We start from the raw sequence: 27899 nt of genomic DNA, 5'->3' as shown, positions 1-27899 counted from the left end.
AGTTTAATCCTAAAATTCGTTTACTTTTAAAATTGACATTCCGTTTAATGGCCATGGCTCCTTTTGATTATGGATGTATTATTGATCTAAATAAAATCAATATTACTATTCTTAAGATAATAAATTATTCAAAATATCTCGTTCAGAATAATATAGACCTCGATTTAGAAGATCCAGAATTTAATGATATTCAGGCTGAATGTAAGCGCATTCGTACATGTGATGCTTATAACTACATTACCCTTTTTGTAATACATAACTTAAATTTCGCACCGGCGGTCAATGAAATACTGGACAATTTAGAATTTTACCCTACACCAAATGAATACTTAACTTCAATAGCAGACGAATATAGCAAGGATATGGGTGGTGAAGAAGAATATAACTATATTCATGTTTTTCCACAAACATTGAAGGATTTTCTAATTGATACTTTGTTAATGGATGATCTTGACGCTTTTTTATCCAAACTATTTGGTCGCAATATTGGAACAACCATTTTTGGTGAAACAATCAGTATGATAGAATTAGCATATGCTTTCAATGCAAACAATATCCTTGAATATTTATGTGCAAATACTGAAAAACTATCAAACTTTGACGATAACCAAAAATTTATATATAATGTTCAATGCGGAAAAAATATTATGTCAATATCCTCAATGTCAAAATATCATTGATCGCTGGTTTTGAACTGAATTTACTTAAATCCAAGAAAATTCGTATAAGTTCATTCGCATTTGAATGCTATTTAAAATATCAAAATTTTGCGGAAATTATATCTTACATTAATTCATATAAACCAGATGATATTGTTCGATCGAAAGGATTCATGAAGTCTGTTGTCAGGCACGCAGCTAGATTAAAAAATATGGCTGTATTTTTTCAATATGTATCTAAAGATCTTATTGACGATGACAAAGAGCAATTTGTTTCATATATTCTTGATTCACAGGCAGATTTCATTTTCAATGTATATAATCGCATTGCAAGTGGCTATTATTTATCAAAACGCATGATTAATGAAATTCCCCGCGGATATAATGTTCTTAAAATTGCAAACATTGAAGTAATGCATAATTATGACAAAGAATCACGCCAAGTAACTTGGAATATTGGTGCCTCAGATATATGGAATTTCAGTGAGATTCATGAACTCTTTAATTATCTTCCTTTTTTCCTTAAAATAGTTCCATTTAAGGAACAAGAAAATCCTCCCAAATACACAGACTTCTATTTTAAAGACACTGATCCTAGTGATCGTTTAATTCTAGAACTTGATTTTGATCGAAAATATATTGAAGGAAATCGATATAAGGCTTTTACAATAATTATTAACAAAAAAATGAGTCAAGCTGTTATAATAAGGAATAACAAAGATATACCTTATTTAATCGAGGATGTTATTAACAGAGTTCAAATTTCAAAATGTGTAATTCCTTCAAATAAGTTAAGCAAAAAACTGACACGTTATACCAACTTCAATTCACCAATAATTAAGGATATTTATGATTTGCGCTCGTTACTTAAACAATTACCCGGCAAAGTTTATGTCCATCTTTTAGAAGATAAGCTAAAAGATCTTGCAACTTGCGATTCAAAATCAATTCAATGGTCATGCTGGATCCCAGACCTTGTACCTGATTTATTAAGAGTTGCAATTGAAAACGAATGTATCCAGACCATCGAACTGGATGCCACGTTTTCGTTTCCTCCGTATATACTTATATTACCCCAGTGTGTTATTAATAACACAGGTTATCCACTGGGATATTACTTCGGGCTGAGCGAAAACTCAAATGCTTACAGAATCTTTTATGAAAGACTAGTTTCATCTGCTACAGATGTTGATATTCAAAATGTCCCGATTTTAAGCGATTTGCACTCTTCTCTTGAAAGTTTTTGCAAAAGTAGCCATTTAATTCATTGGCTTTGCGCTTATCATTTTTTAAAAACAATTAAAGATAGTGTAATCATGAGGGGATTGATTCGAGAAGTAATATATGCAGAAGATGAAGCAACGTATAATGTTAGATACGAAACATACTCCGAAATTGTTAATCATTTAAATAAGAATGAATTGGTTGATCCTCTTGATATGGAAAAATGGATCAATCTTGGCAAAGAGGAATTCAAATCCAAAATCGCACGATTTAAGAGAGATGTCAAAATCATGCCTAGCAATCATGCGGAAGGTAATCACGGGAGCTTGAATACCAAAATGAAGGAGATTTCAAGCAAAAACAAACTTTTGAAGTTCCAAACAATGATTGAACATATAATGTCGAGATTTAATCAAATTGATGATCCAAAAAATGATAATGTAATGAAACTTTATAGAAAATTGAAAATTTCGGCAATTAAAAATAAAGTCGAACAGCATTGTAAATGCAACTGCAACATGGAAAATGTTTATAAACTATATGGTGTTCATATTCCATGTATTCATAACATCTTAGATGTAAAACCGGCCGATTTAGAAAAACCTAAAGCATTTCATATTGGAAAATTGGAATTCAATAGTTCGAAGAATATTCTAGTTTATGATGATGAAGACAATCCGATAGGAAAGGGTGATCGGAAAATGAACAATGCAAAATTTCGGCTCGGAAAACATTTACAACCAAAGTTGAGAACGAAATTTACTTGTATGAAGAACAAGTAACTCCAGATATAGGAGTTAAAAGTCTTGTTCAACGCATTTTAAATCTTCCGTCAATTGACAAGGCAACAAGTTTCATGTTTAATCTTGGGATGAACATCGATTATGATACAATTCAAGCAATTCATTATATATCATCATTAAGAAAAACACATCCAGAAGTGATAGATTTGGCATTAAGTAATGCATATCTTCCGGAAGAATCAGATGAATATCAGCAAAACAAAGACATGATTTCAAAAATTATCGAAGAAGTTTTTGATAATAAAGACAAGGAAAGAGATCCGGATTTTGTTGTAAGAAGGAAGAGGAAAAATGGTTTGTGAAAAAAATATTTATATGAATAAAATGTGTATGATTATTGTTTATAAAAATAGTTAATAAATATGAGAAACTATTTAATTATTTGTTATATAAAGATTCGATATACAGAACAGAATGAAAAAGGATAAAAAAATTAATCAGAAAGATGTAAAAGTTTGGGAGATATAAAAAATATTATAGAGATAAAATATTTAAAGAGATAAAAAAGTCAATGAAAGAAGCAACAGTGAGAGACTGATGCAACAGTGTCTATGAGATGCAACAGTGTCTGACAGATGCAACAGTGTCTATGAGATGCAACAGTGTCTGACAGATGCAACAGTGTCTATGAGATGCAACAGTGTCTATGAGATGCAACAGTGTCTATGAAATTTAACAGTGTCTGAAAGATGCAACAGTGTCTATGAAATTTAACAGTGTCTGAAAGATGCAACAGTGTCTATGAGATGCAACAGTGTGTATGAAATTTAACAGTGTCTATGAAATTTAACAGTGTCTATGAAATTTAACAGTGTCTATGAGATGCAACAGTGTCTGACAGATGCAACAGTGTGTATGAAATTTAACAGTGTCTATGAGATGCAACAGTGTCTATGAAATTTAACAGTGTCTGAAAGATGCAACAGTGTCTATGAGATGCAACAGTGTCTGACAGATGCAACAGTGTGTATGAAATTTGTCAGTGTCTATGAGATGCAACAGTGTCTGACAGAGGCAACAGTGTCTGACAGATGCAACAGTGTCTATGAAATTTAACAGTGTCTGATAGATGCAATAGTGTCTGAAAGATGCAACAGTGTCTATGAGATGCAACAGTGTCTGACAGATGCAACAGTGTCTATGAAATTTAACAGTGTCTATGAGATGCAACAGTGTCTATGAGATGCAACAGTGTGTATGAGATGCAACAGTGTCTATGAGATGCAACAGTGTCTATGAGATGCAACAGTGTCTATGAAATTTAACAGTGTCTATGAGATGCAACAGTGTCTATGAGATGCAACAGTGTCTATGAGATGCAACAGTGTCTATGAGATGCAACAGTGTCTATGAGATGCAACAGTGTCTATGAAATTTAACAGTGTCTATGAGATGCAACAGTGTCTATGAGATGCAACAGTGTCTATGAGATGCAACAGTGTCTATGAAATTTAACAGTGTCTATGAGATGCAACAGTGTCTATGAAATTTAACAGTGTCTGAAAGATGCAACAGTGTCTATGAGATGCAACAGTGTGTATGAAATTTAACAGTGTCTATGAAATTTAACAGTGTCTATGAAATTTAACAGTGTCTATGAGATGCAACAGTGTCTGACAGATGCAACAGTGTCTATGAGATGCAACAGTGTCTATGAGATGCAACAGTGTCTATGAGATGCAACAGTGTCTATGAGATGCAACAGTGTCTATGAGATGCAACAGTGTCTATGAGATGCAACAGTGTGTATGAGATGCAACAGTGTCTATGAGATGCAACAGTGTCTATGAGATGCAACAGTGTCTATGAGATGCAACAGTGTCTGACAGATGCAACAGTGTGTATGAGATGCAACAGTGTCTGACAGATGCAACAGTGTCTATGAGATGCAATATTATCTGTCACACATAACAATGTCTGACAGATATATCTTTCTATGATTCTAACCCTAATTACATTTTTCGTAAAAACCTATATTTAAGATTTGCAATTAACACCCTTTTTTCTCTTCCAATAATGCACAAAACCAAGATTTGACATCAGATTTAAAATCTCCATCAAGTCTGCTTTCCAAATCCGCTGTCAAAACTTGAATATCTCAATTAATTAATGATATTCAGATATTGCGAATAATCTTTAGGTAAGAAGAAAAATTTAGGTTGTAAAATCATATAAAAATGTAGTTAGAGAGCAAAAATTATGTTTGAGTGGATTTCCATGTCGTAGTGGATCTAGATGTTTGAGTGGCTTTAGATGTATGAGTGGTTTTCAATGTCAGTGTGGATCAAGATGTCTGGGAATAAAAGTAAGTCGTAGGTTAATATAAGTTTGATATTAATGTAAGTATGACTTAAAATGTAAGTCTCGGACGAAAGTAAGTCTGACTTGAAATGTAAGTCTCGGACGAAAGTAAGTCTGACTTGAAATGTAAGTCTCGGACGAAAGTAAGTCTGACTTGAAATGTAAGTTCGGACGAAAGTAAGTCTGACTTGAAATGGAAGTCTGATTCTAAATGTAAGTTCTAGACTAAAGTAAGTCTGATTCTAAATATAAGTCTGATATTAAGATAAGTTTGTAACTAAAATTAAGTCTTATTCCAAAAGCAAATTTAATTGTATAATAAGTCTGGATCTAGAGTAAGCCTTAGTCTACAGCTATTCTGTGTCAAAAATAAGTCACGAACCATAGTAAGTTTCGGACTAGAGTATGTCTGTAATTCGAATCATTCATATTCTTCAATTATCCCGCCAAAAAAATTATCGTCTTTTTATCATACCATAGTTTTTATCAATCTCGTTCTACTAAAAAACCTTTATATTGGTGATTTCTTTGTTAAACCCGTATTTTTTCATGTGAATCTTATTGTATAAACTCTAAAAGTTCAATTTCCGGTCGAAAAAAACTTGAAAACAATTTGTATTCGACGAGTTAAAGAGCTCTATTTATTCTAAATTTTCCAAAAAAAATTAGATTTCGTTTTTTCGCTTCAAAAAATGTTGTTTTAAGTTTTAAAATTTGTAATTCAAAATTTTTTTGGAAAGATTTACGATTTTTTAATACTGCGAATGAGTTTTATTTTACATACTCTATTGATAAATCATATTTTTGTCGAGATATAACTTTTTTTAAAAAAATTATATGCAAAGAGTGTTATAGAATTCTAGAAGGTATAGTGCATAATTTGAAGTATACTATCAAATAAAGAAATTTTACAGTTTTTTAGTTTTATTTAGATGTACGTTATTTTAGATGGCTTCGTCGAAAACAAAGCATGTCTGTTAAGTTTATTCTTAACATGGTAAATAAAATGGCAACGAAGCCCAGTGTACTGCGTCTTATGCCGTAGTTTTTGTTATCTTCATACTCAAATACAACAAATACAAATAGATTTATTACGAAAAAACGTATAAAACAAATGATATATTTATTTCTAGACAAGTTGACGAACATGTAGCGCAACTGTATCGCTTTAGAGAACAGTTCTTCCAACACCTACTCATTCAGTGAAAGATTTAAGAAGAACTCTTACTCGACCTTAACTACCTACGCTTTGCTTGAACAATTCCCAACGAGGTTACTATAAGGTTGCAAGTCTTGTCAAAATGTAGTATGCAATACGTTGGGGAAAAATAGATATATACGAACAAACTACTACAGTCTAGCAACTAGTCTTTAAGTGTAATGTATTTTTGCTACAAAGAGCTCATAACGAAGTCAAATTTTGCAATTTGATGTCAAAACTAGCTAGTTGTTGAATCAAATAGCGTTGTGACTTTGTATACATCACGATCTTGTGGTATCAGAGCTGTACTGCTGCAGACTAATTCAACTAAACATGAGCAAGATTGGGATTTCTATTCTCTGGGGTGCGAGGCTCGTCCAAAGTTCAAGCAGCTACAGTGTTTTGGATCACCTAAAGAACTTTGGGAATTCTGTTATTACGTAAATTTCTCAAGATGAACTTGAGAGCAGCGCAGTTATAACGAAAGTCTCTGATGAAAGGCAATGATTTCTTTCATGAATGATCTAACGTTAGCTTGAAATCAGGAAAAGAGACTATTGATGACTTACTTTCCATCGATGGTGCACAACAGCAGGGAGGGGATTGGTGGGTTTGGGGAAATTCGCTGAGGCACTAGTGTCCGGATTGTTCGTCAAATAGGTTTCCTTTCCTATAAAGAAATGACACTTTTTTGGCGGCTTATTGACTCAGAAAAATTTGAGAGTTAACGAATAATTTTGGCGCCAAAAATAATTTCTCTTAATTTATTAAATTTAATATACGCACATCCATAAGTTATGCTATTTTTTTCTATTTATTTTGTTCTAAAATTCTAAATATTTTTTTTTCATAGCATAAAATATGATGTCTAGTCTCATTTACATAACAACATGCCTTAGAATAGGTTTTTTATTCTTTTTGTCACTTTAAATTAAGAATAAAAAGATAATTTAAATTGAATATTTGCGATTATTCTCACTAATACTGCTTCCTCTTTTATTAGGTAGACAACAAAAAGTTAGCCTTGGACTCCCATATCAGATTTTTGATTGGTTGCGTATATAATGAGCTGGGATTGATAGACGAAAACCCAGTGAGAAAATTTTTGACGCCCAAGTAATTATAACAACAAGAAAAAAAAAGAGAATATTTCTTAAGATATTGTTGGAATATTATCATTAATAGCTAGAACTACGTTATCAATCGGAGCTGAAATAGCAGATTGAACTACTTTAGCATTACAAGCCATACTCAAGCTTTCTATATCAACATCAGTAATTTTTGAATCTCCAACAAGATCTGACTTTGTAACTACGATTACTACACGTCTTGAATGAAGGTTATTTGACTGATACCATTGAATTAGATTCTGCATTAAGTTTCTCGATGATTTTGGAATTAATAAGACAACAACGTTAGCAGATTGAAGATAAGAGTCTATAATATCTTTGCATGAAACAACAGCATCGTACGAGCAATCCCATAAGAATAAAGATCTGTATAAAATTGAGCCAGATTTGTCTTGAGTAATTGACCAAACTCCTCTATATCCGTTAACACCAGCTGAAGGATTTGGATCTCGTGGTTGAGCCCCACCAAGACGCTGTATTAAAGTCGTTGCACCGCATTGAGGAGCGAAAGGAATAAAAACAATATGATGAATATTTGAAGGTGTAATCGGAGGTTCATCAAAAAGACCAATTAAGTGATTATCAATGACACCGGCAAGTCTGATTTGATCAGGAAGTCTGGGTCTCATTTAGACGTTTATAAAAAACTTGTCACTTTTCTCTATTAAATAGCATTTTTTATATTTTAAATTACATATATTTATACACCAATTTTATTTTTATTGGCATTTTTTGTAAACTTTTGTAAAAAAATCATTATTACAAGATTTCTTTGTTATTCCAATGGAGAATGAAATACATGAGTTCTTTAATACATTAATAAATGTAGAAGCGCAAGATATAGATAATGATTGGGTCAAACAGTTCCATGACAAAAAGGATTTTATCTTCCAAGCTTGGATTACATTAACGCACTATTTACAAGACGAAAACATTAATAATATCCAATATTTAATCATAATTCTTCATTCAATCACTTCAACATGCCAATTTACTGATATTTATCCAAGATTGATTCCTATTTTCCCTCAGCTCATTAATTATTACGAGCCAAGTTTATACACTATTGTTGCAATACTAAAAACCGCATATAATAACAATCCACTAGAACTTATCCCCATCATTCAGAAATTTCCTGACGAAAGTTTAGTCAGACTTCATATTGAAGGTGTATTTTTCAATACATACAAACAAAAAGATAAAAACAAATATTTTGCATCACACGTTGCTAAATTTTTAAATATCATAGAGAATTTAAGCACACAAGATATTGATATTTTAACAGAAAATTTCTGCTCTTATTTATATACTAATACCGATTTAGTAGAAAGTTTCTATGCCAATGTTGTTCGGCAATTCTTTTTCCAATCCAAAGAACGTCCACCGAGATATAAAGATTTTGTATGTTATTTTTGGTATCACATCTGTTCTAATGACAATTCAATAGTATTCTTTGAAGATCTTAATAACATTATTGATAACTCAGCAAACATTGATGAATTATGCATCATAAAGATGCTCTGTACAATAGACTATTGGTTACAATACGATTACGAGAAAATTGATGACTACGGTCAAGAATTTCATTTAAAACTACTTAGATTCTATTTTGATTCATATGATAGGATTCGTAATTCAATCGGTATTGATCAAGAAGAACAAATTACATTGACTGGAATCCTTAAAGCTATTGAATTTAATTGTTTTAATGATGACACATTCACAGCATTACAAAATGTCTCTGCACTTGGAAAAGAATATTATCATGAAAATACATTAAGTTCTGAAGCATTCATAGTTCTAATTATCTATCTTTTCATTCATTATTATCAATATGGCGGCATTTGGAACAAAATCGAATCTTTTTCTATGGAATCATTGTTTAATTTATTCTTTGGTAATTGTTTCAATACAATTATTGATGAAAATAATGTTAACATATTGCAGATATTCCGAGATCTTATTTTAGACACACATATATATTTCTATCAAGTACCAGAAGAACAAATTATTAACGCTGCTACAGTTGTTATAAGTGCATTGCAAAATGGATCTAATCCATTACTTTTAAATATCTTTCATTACATTTGCAAGTCTCATTTCCGAGGAATCTTGACACTTGTATATGAATCAATTGAAAATTTCACAGATGCTATATCATATTATGAAATCCTTTTAGAAGCAGTAAAATCAGTATACATAGAAGAAACAGGTTGTATTAAACTTGCTCACACATTTTACGATATTCTTAGTGAATCAGAATATGAAGAGGAATCTGTTGAATTTAAATTGAATTTATTTAATTGCTTATCAATTCTATATCTTAAATGTTTGAATGAAGATTTATTAGGATGTTGCAATGAATATATGAACGACTGTCTTTCATTATTTGATGACATGAGCGATGATGATTTCCAAACATTTGTTTCTATAATTAATGCTTTAATTTTCAATGATTGCCCAATTACAGATGAAATAATGAAACAAATTTTCCAAAAAATCGGGACATTATTCAATCAATATAATAAACACATAGAACTGTTTAAGTTCTATTACTTTGTTAAATGCAATGACGCGGAAAAAGCAAGCGAAATATTTAAATTTTTCGCCAGAGATGAAAATATTGATCCATGCAAATCCTGTTTCATTACAAGTGCTTTTATCGGAAAGGATTCAAATCCTTTTGATCAATATTCAAATTTTGGTGTTGAGAAAAATCCAATTATAATAATGAATTTTGCAAATTTATATTCACATTTTCTAAAGATGCAAGAGAAATTATGCATTGATGATACAGCGCTTATATTGGATAATCAAATCGATAGTACTTCGTACATTACTGAATGGATTGCAATGCTTATCTTAAAAGTTGGATTCCCTTATTTACAATTAATGAATGAATTTGGAAACAATGAAAACTTTTCAGAATTCATGGGTATAACCGAAAATAGATGTTTTTATCTTGATAATCTTGAAGAAACTATCACACAGATTTTATCTTCAGATATTCATTTACTCAATTATGGAGTTAATATTGGTTTCACAGTTGAAAATTGCAATCATTGCGGTGTTATTGCAAGAAATATCATTAATGGACAAAGAGAAATCAATATTGACGAAATAGAAATAACAGAAGATTCATTTGGATATTCATTGAAAGTTGTTTTATTTGCTGTTGGTAACAACTTAGTTAATCAAGAAGAATTCCTCACAATCATTGGCATGTTTCCATTCCCAAGATTTAACAACATCTTCATTGATGCACTCTATTTTGTTTTCTCCAACTGTGATAATGAGATCATCAAGAATTCAATTTACATTGTTGTTAATAGAGCTCGTATTTACTGCCGAACTCTCCTCAAAGATGACTTCGATTTAGAAAAGATTAATACATTATTCCCTCAATGAATAAATAAATATTTCATAAACATTTTTTATTTCACCTTCATCTTATTATCGACAAATTTTTCGAAACTAAGTAAGCAACAGTAACATTTCCATTATATTCTCTCAATTTTTCTCCCCTCATTGGCAGTAATTTCAAAGTAAATTAAAACCATTTGACGTTTCCAGTTTAACAACTAATATGAATATGTAAGCATCTCGTTTGGACAAATTTTGGCAAGGATCCTGAATTTTTTTTATACTTATCTGCAAAAAAAGATATAAATTATGTTTTTATTGCCAAAAAATTAGGAGTGTATAAGGTGGTCATAAGGTCAGCCTTAATGGATTTCAAATCACTAAAATTATTTTTTATTTGAATCATTTAATGAGCAATAATAAGTGAAATGTTTTTAAATAGAGCATGCAAGCTATTATCATTTAACAAACAGATAAAAATAAACATAATTAAATTTTATAAAATATTACTAACAAGAAGAAACAAATATAGTATAAAAATATCAACTTGAAATAAACAAAGAAAAATCAGATTAAATCTTTGATTAGCCAGACTTCAGGAATTAATTCCATATCTCCCCATGGTTTTACAGGATTTCTCGGCTCGTCAACAGGCTCTATATCCTCCCATTTAGGAAGAGGTGGTAATTTTCCGCATGGAAGCTTAAGAAGCCTTAAAGTATGAAGATCTGCAAAAATCTGAAAAGCTTCATTATCATCATAATCGCTATGAAGAGTTTCGGTATAAAATTGAATGAACCTCTTAAACGCATCTTTTGTAAGAACGTTTGCACCAAGAGAATTCGGAAGATTAAGAGTATACTTTCCTCTATTGCATGTTTCAAACATGTAACCGATTACTTGAGGCTTATTAGGAAGTTTGGGAAAGCTAGATGGAATGAAAAATGAAGTATTATGTCCGAAAAGAACATATGTTGTATTAATGAGATCAATAAGTGTTTCAATACCACCAGATGATATCCTAACTGATGAATAAAATTGATTTGATTCATCAATTCTATCCATTGAGATTAAATCAATATTTCGAAAATTAGATTTGAGAAGTGATTGCGTTGTTGATTTAATTTGATTAGAATTAGCTATCACTGTTATATCTCTAATAGGATTTGAACGCGATGATAAAGATTGGATATTTGGAGCAACAAATTTCGAAAAAATTAGAGTTAATCCAGCGCATAGCATTAGAAGAGTTACAATAAATATTTTTATCTTTCCTTGTTTGAAGAAAGAACGAACATAGTATTTGGCTGGAGGCATTTTTAAAAAATTTGACAAAAATTCTGCACTTTTGTCAAATTTGTGGTGATTTCATTTTGTAAATTTAACGCATATCTTACAATATAGGTACACAGTCGCGCAGAACGCAGATACAAGCTAACAAATATTTATTTTTATATGAGAGAATAAATCAATAAGGTATCATAAAATATTGCAAACTATCGGATTCAAACAGAAATCACAGTAGACAGGATATTTGTTCGATCTACCATCACACGAATGTTTACCACATTAAGTGTTTCAACCATACCACATTAACTTTATTTGAATAAACATCTAATTAATTCAATTTTAGTATATTTGCTCTCATATGTGCTCTCTTTCCTAAATTTCGTCAATTTTTGTTCCCCAGGAAAGAGAGCACACCAATTCATATTATTTGCGATATTATGGACAATTTTATGCTATCCCTTTTCCAAAATGCTCCAAAAATATTTTTATAAAATTAGATTACTTTACCCCAATAGATTTTAGGTATTTCTTAACATTACCTGTTGCAACTGAGAATGGAGTACATCCAAAATTATCCCTTGCCTCTTTATTAGCTCCAATAGAGACAAGATATTTCACAACATTAAGTTTACCACTACTTGATGCAATAATAAGAGGAGTATATCCATCATTATTCTTTACTTCTTTATCACAACCACAGTCGATGAGGGATTTAACAAGTCGGAGATTTCCTTCATCACATGCAACATGGAGAACATTAGATTTATTCAAACCATTTGTCTTTCTCCAAAGTCTTTCATCACAAGCCTTTGTTATCATTTCATGATCTTCTTTCTCGGAAAGTTCATCAAGGAGTTGATAAACACCCCTAAAATCACTTGATTTCTTAAGCTCTGCAATTTTTGTTAAATATGATTCCTCCTTTTGTATAATTGTCGTGTTATTGGAAGTATTTTGTATTTGAATATGAGGTTTCATTCTAAATTTCTCCTTTTGATTTAAAACATCAATGATTCCATCAAGTATATTGAACTTCATGTATTTTTTGACATTCATTAGAATTGAAACTGCATCTTCGATGGTTTGTATATGAATATTTGCTTTTCATGCGCACATATATAATTCTTTAGCATTAATTGTTGAGTTTCATTGTTTGAGAAGAGAAATGTACTGATTTACTGTCAAATTTGAATATTTCATGATTGTTTTGATGTAATCTATCTCAAATATATTAATAAATGTTTCATTTTCAATGTAATCACTGATGTGTGCAGCAATAAATTCGAAATTCAGCTGAATTCCTCGGCTCATTCTTTGAATAGTCGTCATTTTACAATAAATGTCAAGTAATTTCTTGATTCAAGTTGATAAATGGACAAAATTTACGTATTGGATGGAGTTATACTAACAAATTTAACTGAAATCACTTAATTTTAAATTATTTTTGTTGAATTGAGTAATCAATTAATGAACTTGATTTAAAATACAAGTTGTTATTCTAAATCAATGCATGAATTGCTAAGATATCAGTCATCCACCTAATTCGAAATTGTTTAGAAATATGAGTTATTATTGATTCGTCTGCTAAGAACATATAGCAAAATAGCATGGGCTCATCAATACTACGAAATGAAATCTGAGAATCCATAGAGACAAACAATAAATTTTATCAGAAATTAGTTCGCATTAATGAATAGCTGCACGTCAATGAATATACCAGGAAGGCATGCTATTTTCATCTGAATAAATTTATCATTCCAATGCTGAAATCAAAATCGAAAAAAACAAATATGAAAACATAGAATTATTTTTGTTTTTTATCAAAGTGCAAAACTCCTTTTATCCATACATAATATTTTTAAGCCAATCTCTAAAATCGACAATTTCACAATTTTTCTATTGTTGGGGCATTTTCTTAGGAGAGGGTAAATTTGAATACCATTCAAAAGTAAAAATTCACAATTTGTTCGATTTAGACATATAATCTATTATTATATATAATGTAATTAAGAAAAAAAATAAAATGACCTGCATATATTAATTATTTAGATTGCAAGATTCAAAAAAGCTATTAAAATTAGAGACTAAATAAATAGCGAATTGATTCATATGGATTTATGTAATTGTGAACATTAAAAGAGTTTATTTATTGATCTAATAAAAAAAGATAAAATATTAATGAGAAAATTGAAAGAATAGAGTGTCCCATTCACTCGTGTTGGTCGCAATGTATCATTCTGGGAGACATTGCCTCTGCATGTCTCCCACAATGGCACAATGTTCCTTGGAGAAAGACCTGGAAGGGGGTCCTTTCTCAAGGTCAGGACCCCCTTCTAGTCTTTCTGGTCCTGGAAGGAGCGCTTCTGACTGGTCTGTGCGCTGCTTCCAGGAAGATCAGGAGATTGCTCGAAGTTTGCGGCAAGTGCATTCCGACACCACAGATGCACTTGCCGCAACATATAATTGCGAGTGTCTGCTGCTTTGGTCAAAAGAAGCAGCAGACACTCGCAATGCGAACCGAATTGTCCCAGAAAGACCTGGAAGGGGGTCCTTTCTCAAGGTCAGGACCCCCTTCTAGTCTTTCTGGTCCTGGAAGGAGCGCTTCTGACTGGTCTGTGCGCTGCTTCCAGGAAGAACATGAGATTGCGCCAATAAGCTCCTATCAACAAATTTTGACTAAAAATATAAAGTATCCTTTTGTGATTTAACGAATAGCTCAATTTTAAAATAGATTTGATTCTAATAATAAATTGAATAAGTTTCGCTTACGTTTAGAATTTAATGATTTATATGATTTTTTCGTTCACAGAAGAGTCATTGATATCCAATATCAAAAAAACAGCAAAGACACACCATAATAAATGATATTGAAGCTAAATATTACATATTTCAACATATCTAAAAAATTATTATAAGATTAGATTCTCATGCAATGCCGAGCAGTTTCCTAAAGCATAATTACTTATATACAGCAAATTATATAATATTCACATTGCAAATTATATCACTTACGAAGAAAAATAGACTGTCCGAATTTGAATTCAAATAGAGATCTACTTCAAAAGGATTTCTTACAATATGTAATCTCGATGTTGATCACTGGAATACAAGGGATGCACGTAATTTACAAATTGTTGCAAAAATAGTAGTGCAACAAAAATTTTATTTTTAGCTTGTCACTTGATATATAACAATTGCAAAAACTCAATCAAAAATAGGATTTGAACAACTTTTTAAAATTGTGAGAAAAATTCTATCGGCACATTCTATTCAATTTTAAAGTATTTCTTTCATATTCCAATCGATTATTCAATATTTGCCAATCACAAATTTTAGTTCAAAATTCAAAAAATTCCTAATTTTAATTTCAGATGAAATCTCGCAAAAATAACATTGTTTTAGCCATATAAATATATATTTTATATATTGTATAGTGATTTTTAAATATTTTTATGAGTAAAATCGAGAGTGAGGAAATGTGGACTACAAAAAACGATAGAAATGAATAGTTTACATGGGAATTCAATACTTACAAGCATTTAATGTCACTTTTTGACTCTAGTCTCATAAATCATGATATTTGAATCGCAAAATTTATTCCACGTAGGTAATCCAATAACAAATTTTAGAGATGCCGATTTTTTTGTGTTTTATATTTTATCCGAAGTGAACTCACAAATTCAAAAAAATGATGTTGACAAGCGATATTATTAAGGAGAGCAAAGATGCCGTCAACAATTTTGACCTCGATAGCTCTCCTATTGCCGAGACAGTTGCAAGATCTGTCCCCGTTGTTAACATGCTTTCTCATCCATTTGATGATGATGCAGAAAAGGTCCCTGCTATCGCTTCAAATACATTAGCATCACAATCAATCATAATTATTCGTCAATTTGATAAGTATAGCAGAACAATGGATGAATTTACAAGTTATTTCTATCCATTAAGATCTGTTACAAGAGATTTAGAAAAGCGCGTTCAGGCTAGTGCTAAACAAAACCAACAGACAACCGAAGTTGCTCTTCCGATTCTGAAACAACTCGTTGATCCACTTATTGATTTCAAATCGAAAGTAGACACTTGCGTTACGTATATCAAAGCAGTTCTTTCCAACTCAGATGTCTGGAGCCAAGGTAAATATAGCGAGCAGCTTCTCGATTCGATCTTTCGCCTTATTTATAAAATGGAAAGACTTTCACAGATGAATCCAACAAGAAAGGCTGTCGCTGATGATATTTCAAAGGTTTCAAAGATTGTCGGTAAGACAGAAAATGAAATCTTCCCAATGCAACTTAGATTTTGGTTCAACTCACCAGGAAGTATTCGCCACGACCTTATTGAGTCATTGACTGAGGTCAACGATTCGGGTTCACCAATGGGAATGTCGCCCGAATTAATCCAGAAGGTTTCTTCCCTATTTTTCGACAGAATTTACAGCCAACTCACAAACGACACGTTTATTCTTGCCGAACTCGAGACAATCTACATCGTTGCATTGACATTTACCATCGATCTTGTTACACAAGGTAAGAAGATGGAAGACAAAATGAAGAAATCAAGGAAATCAGTCATTTCGGATATCCCCAACAATATCAAGGAGCTCTTATTGCAAGTGAGATCCAAGCACCCAGCCATTCTTCTTGTTTACGAGTTCCCTCTCGATTTCGACGAAATGTTGAATTATTCTTCACTTCTCAAGGACATTGCAGCCAAAACAGGCGGCAAAGGTGGCAAGGTAGCTAACCAGAGATTTAATGTCAACCTCAAAGGCATCCAAAAGGGACTTAGAAACGAAGTTGATAATATGATCGTCCACTTGACACGTTTGAACGAAGGCGTCACTCCAGAACTCACAGATTACTTCATGAAGAGGATCCCATCCAGTATTAAGATCCTTTCAAACGCTATTCGTACAATTGTCGAATTATTAGCCGATAAAATCCTTAACGCCAACTCCTACGAGATTGTTTCGAACAACAAGGCCAAGCCCGGTGAAGAACAAGCAGAAGTTCCAGCCCAAGACCCATCATTGATTTCTGCCTACGAAAGAGCTATGCGTTACGGCTTTTCCAACTTTGAAAGAGACTCAACAATGCAGATTCTTGCACTCGCAAGGACTCTCCGCGAAATTATCTCCCAGAATCTTCCGAAATTGAACGATATGTTCGCAAACGCCATTCAAAACTCCATCCAGGACTTCATCAAGAACAAATTAGAACCACTCGCCAAGAAATGCGCCGGAAAGAAGAACTACGACCACTCATCAATTGAGAATTTGTGTCTTCTCTTACAAGATTTCTCATCCAGCCGCAAGAAACATCGCTCCAGCAAAGCCACAGATGAAGAAAAGCAAGAGGAAACCAAGTCAATGCCTCATCTTTCTTTCATCGAGTTAATGAGGTCACAATTGGAGCAATTCCTCAACCAAGAGAACCCAGTTTGCGTACACGGCATTGCAAAGAGCAACGAAGAAGCCGACATCAAGATTTTCTTAAATGATTCTCGTTATTTCGCAGATCTCTGCAATCTCGATGAAGTTCTTGAAGTTGCCTCCGACCAATCCTCTCTCTTCTTCAAGGAATACTGGCTGGATGTCTACAGAAACCAGGTCTCTGAAAAAGTAAACGGCGCCGTTTATTTCCCAGTCACAACTTCCCTTCCATATATTCTTATTAACTACGCTATCAACCACGCTAGCAAGATGGAATTGGTCGGCGCCATCTTCTATCCGCTCTCCATTTACGATGATGCAGCAGCGACAGCCCTCAAGAAGCTTAATTCCCAATATTTGTTCGACGAAATCCGCGCCGAAGCCGAAATCTGCGTTCTCTCCATCACAAAGATGATTTGCGAGTTCGCATTCCACAACGTGAGAAACTACCACACACAGGCATTCAGCGACCAGTACAATCCAAACATGCTGAGTGAGCCAACGATCCTCAATCCGACAGCAAGAAGATTCCCAGCTGTTTTGCAGCAGAACCAGCTTTTCTTGCTCGGAAATTATTTGGACATCAAAGCTTTCTTCGCACAGCGTTTGGACGAACTGTTTGTCGACCAGATGCAGGACGCATTGTCACAAGTGAGAGCTAATGGTCTTTTGTCAATGATTGTTTTCACGAAGACATTGGATATTTTGAAGAACACTCATCAAATATTCGTGGAATACGACATTCCTGTTACTAAATGGGAAGAATTACAATCATTGGTATTCCAGAATTCAACACCGAACTCATTCAACTCATTAGTTCTTGAAGAACTCGAAGAACACCTCTTCGAAACAGTCATTCCTTCTTACATACTTCACACAAACCCAATGAGAATGATTCCTTCCGAATCCGATCGCCAGAAGAAGCCAAAGATCGCTGTTCTCACTCAAACAACAGCTTTCATCTCTGTTGAACACTTCAGAGAACTCGTCTACATCCTTGACGACGGCGGTGTTTACGCGTTGAGCCAGGCTTTGTGCGAATACGCTGTTTCCGCTTTCCAGGCGTTTTCCAAGGCGTACAAGTCGATGCACACTAATGTAAGAAGAATCACTGATGTACCAATAGGAACAGGCTGCCACGGAGTTTACGACATATTCGAAGGCGCGTACAGAGGTTTCGTCAATGATCCAAGTATCGAACAACTTTTGGAGCTGATGAAAGTACTCGGAAACACAATTGCTGTTGCTCAAATGCTCGATGTCGGTTACTCATTGAAGAGGAATGAGACACAGCAGATCTTGGCTTACTTGAATGGCACAGACATAAAGAATGTCGACAACAAGAATGACGATTTCTTCAATTTGTTTGATGACAGATTCAAACAGTTGAAGAAGTATTTCACTGGCGCAGAAGTTGTTCCAAGTGACCAGGAAATCACTCAGCCATTCATGCAGAAGATCGTTGAAGCACTCGCAAAAGAATACTTGGCACAGGGAGATTTGTTCAATGAAACATCACCAAATATCTTCGATTTCCCTTCAATGACAGGTTTCGCTGCAACATGGTCTGTTCTTCAGTTCGTTTTCTGCCTCAAGGAAATCCACTCTACAGAGGATGCAGAACTCAGTGCAAAGAAGGTGAGACACGGAGCTTTCGCTATGTACGGTGAAGGCGTCTTCCTTTCTGCTGGCGCTCTTTTGACATTGACAAGACAGAGATCTCTTTCAAAGGTGTTGTCAATTGGCGAAAGAATTAACCAACAGAATATGACTGATATCGCTGTAATCGAAGATGACATGATTTCTCACTTCTTGGCTATCAATAGACTGGTCGAAGCTTCTCTTCAGTTCGCTTTGATGGCTCTCGAAACTGCTGCTGAAACTGTCATTGGTCCACAGTAACTTTTTTTATAATCTGCTATTTTTTTTTATTCTTTAATTATTTTTCTTACGGTAAAAAAAAATCATTTTCAACCCTATAATTAATTATATTTTTTGAAATCTTGATACTTTCGAAGCTTTTTGTTAATGTTGGTGTATCAGTAATCCTTGAGATAAAATTCTTGAACAACGGATGGATAATAAGGTTGCGAGGATTGGGACCTGTCATTGACATTTTCCAGATCATCCTCTGATTTTCTTTTTCTATTCGGGAAGCATCCATACCTGATAGTTGTCATTTTTTGTTGATTCCAAGTGGCGCTACACGCCAATAATTTTATCATTTAATTTTCTTTCCTAATCAATTTCAAGGATTAGAAATGTAAACTATTCAAAAATTGTTAAGTATACCTTTTGAGAGAACTGGATTAACGATAGAAATTTTTTGAAAAAAAAACTTTTGGAGGTCTTATCCCTTGCTTGGCTTTGCATTTTGTGTCGCCGTATGCATCACTAGTATTTACACTCATCAATAAATTAATTGCAGTGAGAGGAGCATTAAATTTATAAATAATAATAAGATATGTTTTCATAGAACTAGTATTAACACATCGAATTATGAACGGTTCTTTTCTTATATGACCGGTAATAAAAAAACAAATTTTACGCTTAAAAAGATGTTTGAATTTGTACGGTTTTTTTTCCTACTTACAAAAAATTTTAAGCATTTGACTGAAGAAATCCGGATCAATTTCGTTTTTCTTTTTTCAACCAGAAGATTTGGATTCAATCGTCGGTTTGATTCAATTTTAAAATTTTCATGCTTGCTGCAGTAGACACTCGAATTACTTATAAAGTTTGGACTCCTTATCAAAAGGAAAATCATCAACATCTACTTGCGAGATGCAAGAAGTGCATTAGTGATCCATTGGAATTCGAACTGAAGATCATTTCACTCAGCAACAAGTTATATAAAATGTATCCTGATATTATTCCCACTAAATTGTATTCTTATTACATTGAAATGCAAAGGAAATATGAAGCTTATCTTCAGTATACAAATTTTTCTGAACTCTTACCTAGGGAAATAGATAAAATCTTGACATACCTTGCACATGTATCTGATCAAACATACGAGTATTTTGAGCAGATCTCCATGATCAATTCTTGGAAGTTTCGATTTTGTCGTTTTCTTTTACCTTACACAGATTCAATACCATGGCTTCACGAACGCTTAGAAATGATCATTGATGACATGTATTGTTTAATTAAAGTCAATTTGTGGGATTTTATTAGAGAAATGAAAAAGTTAAATGAATTTCTTATAAAAGAATCCAAGTCATCATGTTTGATCGATTATTTAAACAGATTGCCACCCTTAAAATTAGGTATTTTTTTCTTTTCCGAAGAAGAATGGAATAAATGCCTTGAATTTGCAGACTACGTCGAAGACTTAATTAAGCAAGGAAAATACAACATTCCCTTTTATCTCAAAAACCTAAGAAACCGATCAAAACGTGTAAATCCATATTATTATGAGGAATTAATAAAAATTCCCCACCGAATCACTACAATTGAAGGGCTGAAACAGCTATTAAAGATTGACTAAAAAATTAAATAATATCAATCTTAATATATCAAATAAGGACCTTGTTTTTCTTGTCTGAACTGAAATTTTATCTATTATTTGTAATGGAAATTGAACTAACAAATCAGATTGAATTTTGAGATGTTTTTTTTAATCCAACAGTTTAACTTTTCCCTCATAAGCCGAGATCATAACCAATTCACATTAAAAGTCTTCCATCTGGTGCACTCACTAAATTTGGATAGTGAATTTTATTATATTGTTGAGCTTATCGTGCTATTGTCATATATGATCTTTGTTGTCTCATCGATAGATCGAATATAAAATGAAAAGCTAATATAATATAATAGATTTTTTAAAATTGAGAAGATACAAAAGTTATATGGATCCCAAAAAATGAATTTATCAAACTAATAAAGCAATTGGTTATTGTTCGAGCTCTTATAACATTTTCATTATGTCATCAATTTGCGAATCTCCATAAAAATTATTTCGTATTATATCTGAGATAGAATTACTTTTGAACTCCTTGTTAAAATTGGCTATTCCATCATGTGAATATAGGAGAGATACCATTTCGCTTTTCTTCTTCAAAAAATCAAGAAAATCTTGTTGATTTTGATTCCCAAATTGACGAAACTCTTTGTTATACTCTTTCTTACCACGCATAATTGCGAAATCAAGTGGAGTATAATCATTTTCATTTAAAGCATTAATATCGGCACCATGTGAAATTAAAATTTCTCCGATTTCTCCATTAGAAGTTATTGCTGCTATATGAAGAGGTGTATTATCATGAGAATTTTGTTGATTGAGATTTACACCAGATGAAATTAGAAGCTCCATCAAGTCTTTGTTATCGCTTTCCATATCAAATGCTTTATAATCAAGCGCCACCAATGCGCTAAATTTGATAAGCATTTCTTTCATGATTTCTTTATTGTTATACAATAATGCATAAGCAATAGCATTATTTCTATATTTATCTGTCATGTTGACGTTTGCACCTCGGGAAATCAGAAGTTGAACAATTTCTTTAGAATTCATAAGTGATGCCAAAATATACGGAGTGATACCAAATTCGTTAGACCTCTGATTTACAAATGCACCATTACTAATTAGAATGTCAATAATTTCTTTATTTTTTAATATGGTTGCAAGATGAAGTAGTGAAAATCTATGTTTTTTACCTTGAACGTTGACATTAGCCCCATATGAAATAAGTAACTCCACCATAGCAGTATTGTTAAGAATTACGGCAACAGTAAGAGGACTTCCAATATTTTTATCTGATTTCTCAATATCAATTCCGAATGAAATTAAATCTTTAACAATATCTGTTTGATTTTCATAAACTGCAACACTAAGAGCTGTTATTCCAAGTGGACCTTGATGATTGATTTTTCCACCATTCTCATACAAATATTTGCAAAGATCTCGAATATGAAAACATGGAGACATTACTAAACACAAGTCAATTTCATCAGTTCCAACTAAATTTGCAATAAATAATTGAAGATTTAGATGTTTGCAACAGAATTCTATTGATGGTGGGTTGAGCTTGGAATATTCCGCCATGGTATTAGATAACAAATCATAGTAATTTTTCATATCATGAGATCTGATAGCAGCTTCAAATGTAGATGCGTCAGGTTTTTGTACCTTCAGACATTCTTGTATAATATATTTATTGTTCCCAATATATGAATCTCTAAGACATTTTTTGGTGATTTTCGCTTTAAAGTTTTTTCTTGATAATTTGAAACAATTTTCTGCTCCATTTAAACAACAATTTTCAAGTAATTCAATAAGATTAAGTTTTTAACTTTCCAAGAATTGTGATAATGCATTTTCATCATCATTTAATATTGCCTCTTTATAGGTATTTTTAATGATGCTGTCGTATTTTGAAAGAAATGAGACATTCAAACAGTTTTCGCAATGATATTCTGCAGCCAATTTCTCCATAATCGCTATATACGCATGACGATAACGTAAACGTGTTTCACTAACTTCTTTTATCTTTTTAATTAACTGTTGTGCTGTAAAATATCCAGGACTAATCAAATTATCCTCGATTTCTGAGAATAATCTATTTATTGAGATTTTTTCCTCTGAATCAATAGTGTATATTTTATCCCATGTTTTACAATATCCAATATACTTTAACAAAAGTGGGTCAGTACCGAGTTCTTTTTCGGAAGTAAACTTTTGAATAGTTAAGATGAAAAGCATAAATATGTACATTGAACAATAGATGTCAAAAAATTTAAAAATCCAAGTTTATCGTCAAATAAATATTGAAAACTTTGGAAAATACGATAATACCCAATTATTCAATGAAACATATCAAATCCGAGAATTCATATCACCACCTTCTTAGCAAAGTTTTCTTCAATTCTAAAGAATTCAAAATATATCGATGGAACTTTCAGGAAGTTCTTATTTTTCTCGTTTCAATCCGTTTTATCTTTTAAGTTCAATTGTTCAGACCTTCCAAGGGAATAAACATAATACAAGATATCGTGATGAGTGGCCCAATCACTAACAATTTAATTTTCAATGTTTATATATTCGTCGGGATCAATTAGTAAAAGATGTGATTCGCATGATTCCTCATCTATGAAGCGGAGACATTCTCAAAATGTTAGTTATTGACTTCAACAATGATGTTTCCCTGGAATAACAAATCTTTTAACCAGATTAATGGGAATTATTATTGATTCATCACATCATTTGACGATTCATATGTGTATCACCAGAAGATGATATGAAACCATATTCATTAGGGTAGTGAAAATATTTATCTAAAAATCACAAGTGTTGTGGTAATTGTAACCTTTTCAAATGCATAATTTACTACAAAAGTAAATGAATCGCTAATACTTACTCACTCTCTGGAATACAAATCCCCAGAGCTTTACATCAAAAATTCCTGGTTTCATTCTTCTCATTTGAGAGAAATCCGGAGAACTTAAGCAAAACGAAATACAAACAAGTTCTCTCATTCTCTTTTGACCCAAGATTATACGCGCATTACACTAAAACAACGTTCTTCTGAAGTCATAAATGAGAGGCATCAGAAGAGCTTTTGCTCTTTTCGAGTAAATTTACATTTTCCGTTCAATAGAGAGTCAGAAACTACAAACGTAAATCTTGGTGTAGATTATCTAATTGAATGAGATACCTCCGAGAAATTCTATTCTTTTCGACAAATTTTAGCTTATATTTATCCTTTTCAGACCAGAGAACAGTAGTAGGAATACTTTAGGAACAAGAGATTCCGAAGTCTCATTCAATGAGAAGCTTCGGAAGAACTTAGCCCTATTCGAGCAGTTACAGAGTCATATGCTCTTTGGGAACCTGGAAAAAGTAATCTAGTGTATTTGGCCAATAATGGATTAGTAGTATATCTCTAGAAGCGCAATGTCCACACATATTAGCCACTATATCCTGGCGGCAAGACTATGTGAACATTGCACGATTGGGTTGCTGAGTTCTTGGGCAAAAAACAGCCAATTTGGCGATCCTATGTCTGATATCTTAAATTTTTTTGTTATGCATATAGAAAAGAGTTCAATATTATTAAAAGAAATATTATTTTTTAAAACAAACAAATTTACATGGATAAAAAAAAGAATAAAATTAAATCATTTGGAAGCTGTGAATTTCTCCTTGTTTGTTTGCAAATGTCATGATTGGTGTCTTCTGATGCATGGCAGCAATGACAGAATTCTGCATTACAGGCATTCTATACATCATTTGTCCTTTTGTACTGAAAACAAATGGTTCTGAGTCAATTGGACAAGATGCCATAATTTTGTTCGATGGATGTAATGAAAAATCATTTAATGGACCTTTTCCTCCAGAAATTTCTTCAAATTTTCCAGATGTAACTCCAATTCTAAACATCTGGCCATTAGAATGTGCTGTGTAATACACATCACTCTCACCTATAGCTGTAGATATATTTATAACTTCAGATTCCATTTTAATTGAAGAAATTAATCCACTTCTGATATCAAACGTCGAAATCGTTCCATTTGAGCCCCCAACATACAGAATATTCTCAGAATTAAATGAATAATTGATTGCAGAAGATTTTTCATTAAATGAAAACTCATTTGTCAATTTCAATTTGATTAAGTCCCAAAAACAGATTTCTGTTCCTCTACATGTTGCTATGCTATTTCGCTTAAACTTATTATTCGAACAATAAAGAGGATCATCATTTAAATAGTTTCCAGAAGCTCTAAATTTGTAAAATGGTTTTTTCTTTGCATTTTCCGGCCAAACAGAAACAGATCCATCAGATGAACATACAACTAATGAATCATCAACACAAACCATATCAGTTATTAACGAATTATTCGTAGCAACAAAATTAGATTTAATTTCATGGTCATCACCAAGAATCTGGACAGAACCATCACTACAGCCAACACAGATATTGTCCTTGAAATAACAGAGCTTAACAGGAACTTTTCCTTGTAATGTTGAATGAGCAACTTGAACAAAGGTTCCTGTTGTTAAAATAAACACAGGATCGCTTTCTTTTTGTTCAATATCTGCTTCTGGTTCAATGATTTTCCACATTTTACCTGAAATTAACTGTTCAGTTGCAGATTTGAAAAGATTGAATGAATCTGAGGGAATCTTATACTTATCAATGTTCTTTTCCAACTCCACAATTGTAAAATCATCAACTTCCCCTTCTTTGATTCCAAATGGAATCGCAATTTTTTCTGTACCAGAAATAAACTGTTCTTTTGTTGTTTTTGCAAGACCAGAAACTCTTTTATCAGGATCCTTGCAGAAATATTCAATAATGAAAGGAATAAAATCTAATTGAATTTTTTTGTTTTCAATTTTCGAAGAAATTTCATAAACATCATCAATTTCATCCATTTTCAAGAAATATTTCTCGATATCCTTAAAATTATTAAATTCAATTTTTTGATCAAAATTAAAAGTTTTTTGTGGAAAAGAAGCAGTTGCTCTTATTGCGAGAAGCAAGTATTGCATTCTTACTAGATAAGAACAGTCAAACAAACAATAAATTGAAGAATAAATTGGTAATAAGTTCCTTTCATCACAAAACAAAGCCAAACAAGATACTGCAGCACTTCTTACTTCTTCAGATGCACTTTTTGTCAGTTCATTGACAATAAATTGAAATTTCGGATTTGATTTGTTCAAAGAAAGGAAAGAAAACGCTCTCTTTATCATCAGAAGGAGCCACAAAGTCATAATAGGTGAACTTGCCAATAAACAGCTTTCTATTTTCTGAATAATCTTTTTTTCTTTTACAACTTGCCTTGCGAACCTAAAATGGCTGAACAATGATGAAACCACGCAACAACAAAGAGATCTGGTCTGTTCTGGATACTTATTGTCAACAGTTAAATTAATTAAATTTGATAAGTCGTTTTTCCAGCCAATTCCTGTTAAAACATTAATAGAAGTATGCAAACAAGTTAAAATAATGAAAAGAAATGAATGAAATTCTTCAACCGAAATTTCGGATTTCGAAATTTTTTTTGGCATAATCAAAAAAGCTTCAAACCATTCTTGGAATGGTATTAACATGGAAACAGTTGTTCTATTCTCCTTATCCAAGCATAAATATTGACTTATCGTTACAAATGATTCACCTTTTTCAGTTTGACAAAGGGAAGCATCCAAAAGAGACTTTTCCACTTTGTTTGAACTCAAAGAATAATTTATCTTCGATTGTAACGATTTCGAAAATGATGCGAAAAAAGTGACAAATGAAAAAGGTGACACATTCAAAGTTTTTGATAACCACATATCTACTTGTGCTTCCCATGTTTGCCAAAGGTTATGGTTATACATAGCAGGCAAGTAAGGATAGGATACGGGTGTGACAGCGTAGTTAACTAATAAGAACTGCGCGATGATAAAACGACGAAACATTGTTCTTACGAAAATTTCTCTTCTAAACAAAGTCGAAAACATACTTTGTGGAAGGAAATCGGCACTTACTGCTTCAGCAACATTCTCTATTATGTTCTGTAGATCATTATCCTTCTCTTTGACAAGTTTTTGGATGAAATCTAATGGAGATTGTTTAAAAGTTGTGTTGTAATGCTTCAAAATATGGCTTAATATAGCAATAGGAACAGGAGAAAGAAGAACAGTTGATAAAAAGTCTTGAGGAATGAAAGAATCAAATGGAATCTTCTCATTTTTTGAAGTTGCGCATAAACAAAACCAATTTGAAGCGCTATGAACGGTTCCTTTGAGCTTATCTTCAACGTTCTTGAAGCAATCAATTACTAATCCTGCATTTTCACAGTCGAAGATGAAAAATGAAGGAGTTTTCAGTTGAGAAAAAAGATCATAAAATGATATCAATTTTTTGGTCTCTCCGAGCTCTGATCTGATGAATAAACCTTCATTACTTATTGGAGGAAAGCCACAACCGACATAATGAAAGACAGCTCGTCCTGTAGGATAATCATGGCGAAATTGTTGTAAATAGGAGACTGAATTTGCTGTAGGATTGAGCATTGAATAAAATGTTGGTTTGTAGTTTCTTATTTTGTAGCCGGCTTTGAAAAATTTCTGAATTATTCCTGGAAATTCTGTATCACTCATATTCTTGATATTAGACCATGCCATAATTAATTTTTTGTTGTGTAGAGATTCTGTTTGCTGTACTATTTGATTTCTACTAGATATCATGTAAACAATTGTTCCAAGAGTTTCCAATTGAGGAATTGATACATTAGCATACTTTTCATTATACCACTCATCTCTTATATGTGGTAAATTAAGCAATTCTTCTTTATAATTTGATTTAAATTTAATATTTAGAGAGATTTCGGATTTATTTTGAGATTTTCCTTCACTGTTTAAATTTGGATCTAGAATACTACTGTCTTCTGTATCAGAATGCTCATCTATTTCGGAAGATGTTGAGGATTCATCACATGAACTCATTGAATGACAGAAAATTTCGAAAGAATTATTATTCATATGCTATTAAGTAACATTATTTTGAA

At 32.4% G+C, this 27899-nt stretch overlaps 9 protein-coding genes across 9 annotated transcripts, besides 2 other annotated features; 4 read left to right on the top strand and 5 right to left on the bottom strand.

The window, feature by feature from the left end:
- Positions 1 to 50: 50 nt before the first annotated feature.
- Positions 51 to 5418, top strand: TVAGG3_0955370 (uncharacterized protein; the record flags this gene model as incomplete). The annotated part of the gene is made up of 1 exon (XM_001316015.2): positions 1976 to 2665. The coding sequence occupies one exon, from the start codon at positions 1976 to 1978 to the stop codon at positions 2663 to 2665; it is 690 nt and encodes a 229-aa protein (XP_001316050.2).
- A 708-nt stretch (positions 5419 to 6126) lies between these two features.
- Positions 6127 to 7953, bottom strand: TVAGG3_0955360 (P-loop containing nucleoside triphosphate hydrolases family; the record flags this gene model as incomplete). Its single annotated transcript, XM_001316016.1, has 1 exon — positions 7342 to 7947. One exon carries the CDS (start codon positions 7945 to 7947, stop codon positions 7342 to 7344), a length of 606 nt encoding a protein of 201 aa, XP_001316051.1.
- Positions 7954 to 8077: 124 nt separating this feature from the next.
- On the top strand, positions 8078 to 10818 carry TVAGG3_0955350 (armadillo (ARM) repeat-containing protein family; the record flags this gene model as incomplete). Its single annotated transcript, XM_001316017.1, has 1 exon — positions 8102 to 10726. The coding sequence occupies one exon, from the start codon at positions 8102 to 8104 to the stop codon at positions 10724 to 10726; it is 2625 nt and encodes an 874-aa protein (XP_001316052.1).
- A 430-nt stretch (positions 10819 to 11248) lies between these two features.
- On the bottom strand, positions 11249 to 11998 carry TVAGG3_0955340 (uncharacterized protein; the record flags this gene model as incomplete). Its single annotated transcript, XM_001316018.1, has 1 exon — positions 11249 to 11998. One exon carries the CDS (start codon positions 11996 to 11998, stop codon positions 11249 to 11251), a length of 750 nt encoding a protein of 249 aa, XP_001316053.1.
- Positions 11999 to 12469: 471 nt separating this feature from the next.
- TVAGG3_0955330 (ankyrin repeat protein family) lies at positions 12470 to 13027 on the bottom strand (the record flags this gene model as incomplete). Its single annotated transcript, XM_001316019.1, has 1 exon — positions 12470 to 13027. One exon carries the CDS (start codon positions 13025 to 13027, stop codon positions 12470 to 12472), a length of 558 nt encoding a protein of 185 aa, XP_001316054.1.
- A 2632-nt stretch (positions 13028 to 15659) lies between these two features.
- TVAGG3_0955320 (cytoplasmic FMR1-interacting protein-related family) lies at positions 15660 to 19521 on the top strand (the record flags this gene model as incomplete). The annotated part of the gene is made up of 1 exon (XM_001316020.1): positions 15660 to 19304. The coding sequence occupies one exon, from the start codon at positions 15660 to 15662 to the stop codon at positions 19302 to 19304; it is 3645 nt and encodes a 1214-aa protein (XP_001316055.1).
- Positions 19522 to 20103: 582 nt separating this feature from the next.
- On the top strand, positions 20104 to 20892 carry TVAGG3_0955310 (uncharacterized protein; the record flags this gene model as incomplete). Its single annotated transcript, XM_001316021.1, has 1 exon — positions 20104 to 20892. The coding sequence occupies one exon, from the start codon at positions 20104 to 20106 to the stop codon at positions 20890 to 20892; it is 789 nt and encodes a 262-aa protein (XP_001316056.1).
- Positions 20893 to 21312: 420 nt separating this feature from the next.
- Positions 21313 to 23085, bottom strand: TVAGG3_0955300 (spectrin binding; the record flags this gene model as incomplete). Its single annotated transcript, XM_001316022.2, has 1 exon — positions 21313 to 22482. One exon carries the CDS (start codon positions 22480 to 22482, stop codon positions 21313 to 21315), a length of 1170 nt encoding a protein of 389 aa, XP_001316057.1.
- A 735-nt stretch (positions 23086 to 23820) lies between these two features.
- Positions 23821 to 24023: a mobile genetic element.
- A 111-nt stretch (positions 24024 to 24134) lies between these two features.
- Positions 24135 to 24204: a mobile genetic element.
- A 312-nt stretch (positions 24205 to 24516) lies between these two features.
- On the bottom strand, positions 24517 to 27837 carry TVAGG3_0955270 (TOR signaling; the record flags this gene model as incomplete). The annotated part of the gene is made up of 1 exon (XM_001316023.1): positions 24517 to 27837. The coding sequence occupies one exon, from the start codon at positions 27835 to 27837 to the stop codon at positions 24517 to 24519; it is 3321 nt and encodes a 1106-aa protein (XP_001316058.1).
- Positions 27838 to 27899: the final 62 nt, after the last annotated feature.

The sequence above is a fragment of the Trichomonas vaginalis genome, chromosome I, assembly GCF_026262505.1.
Source record: "Trichomonas vaginalis G3 chromosome I, whole genome shotgun sequence".
Taxonomy (NCBI): domain Eukaryota; phylum Parabasalia; order Trichomonadida; family Trichomonadidae; genus Trichomonas; species Trichomonas vaginalis.
This window is presented reverse-complemented; position numbering and strand designations above follow the sequence as displayed.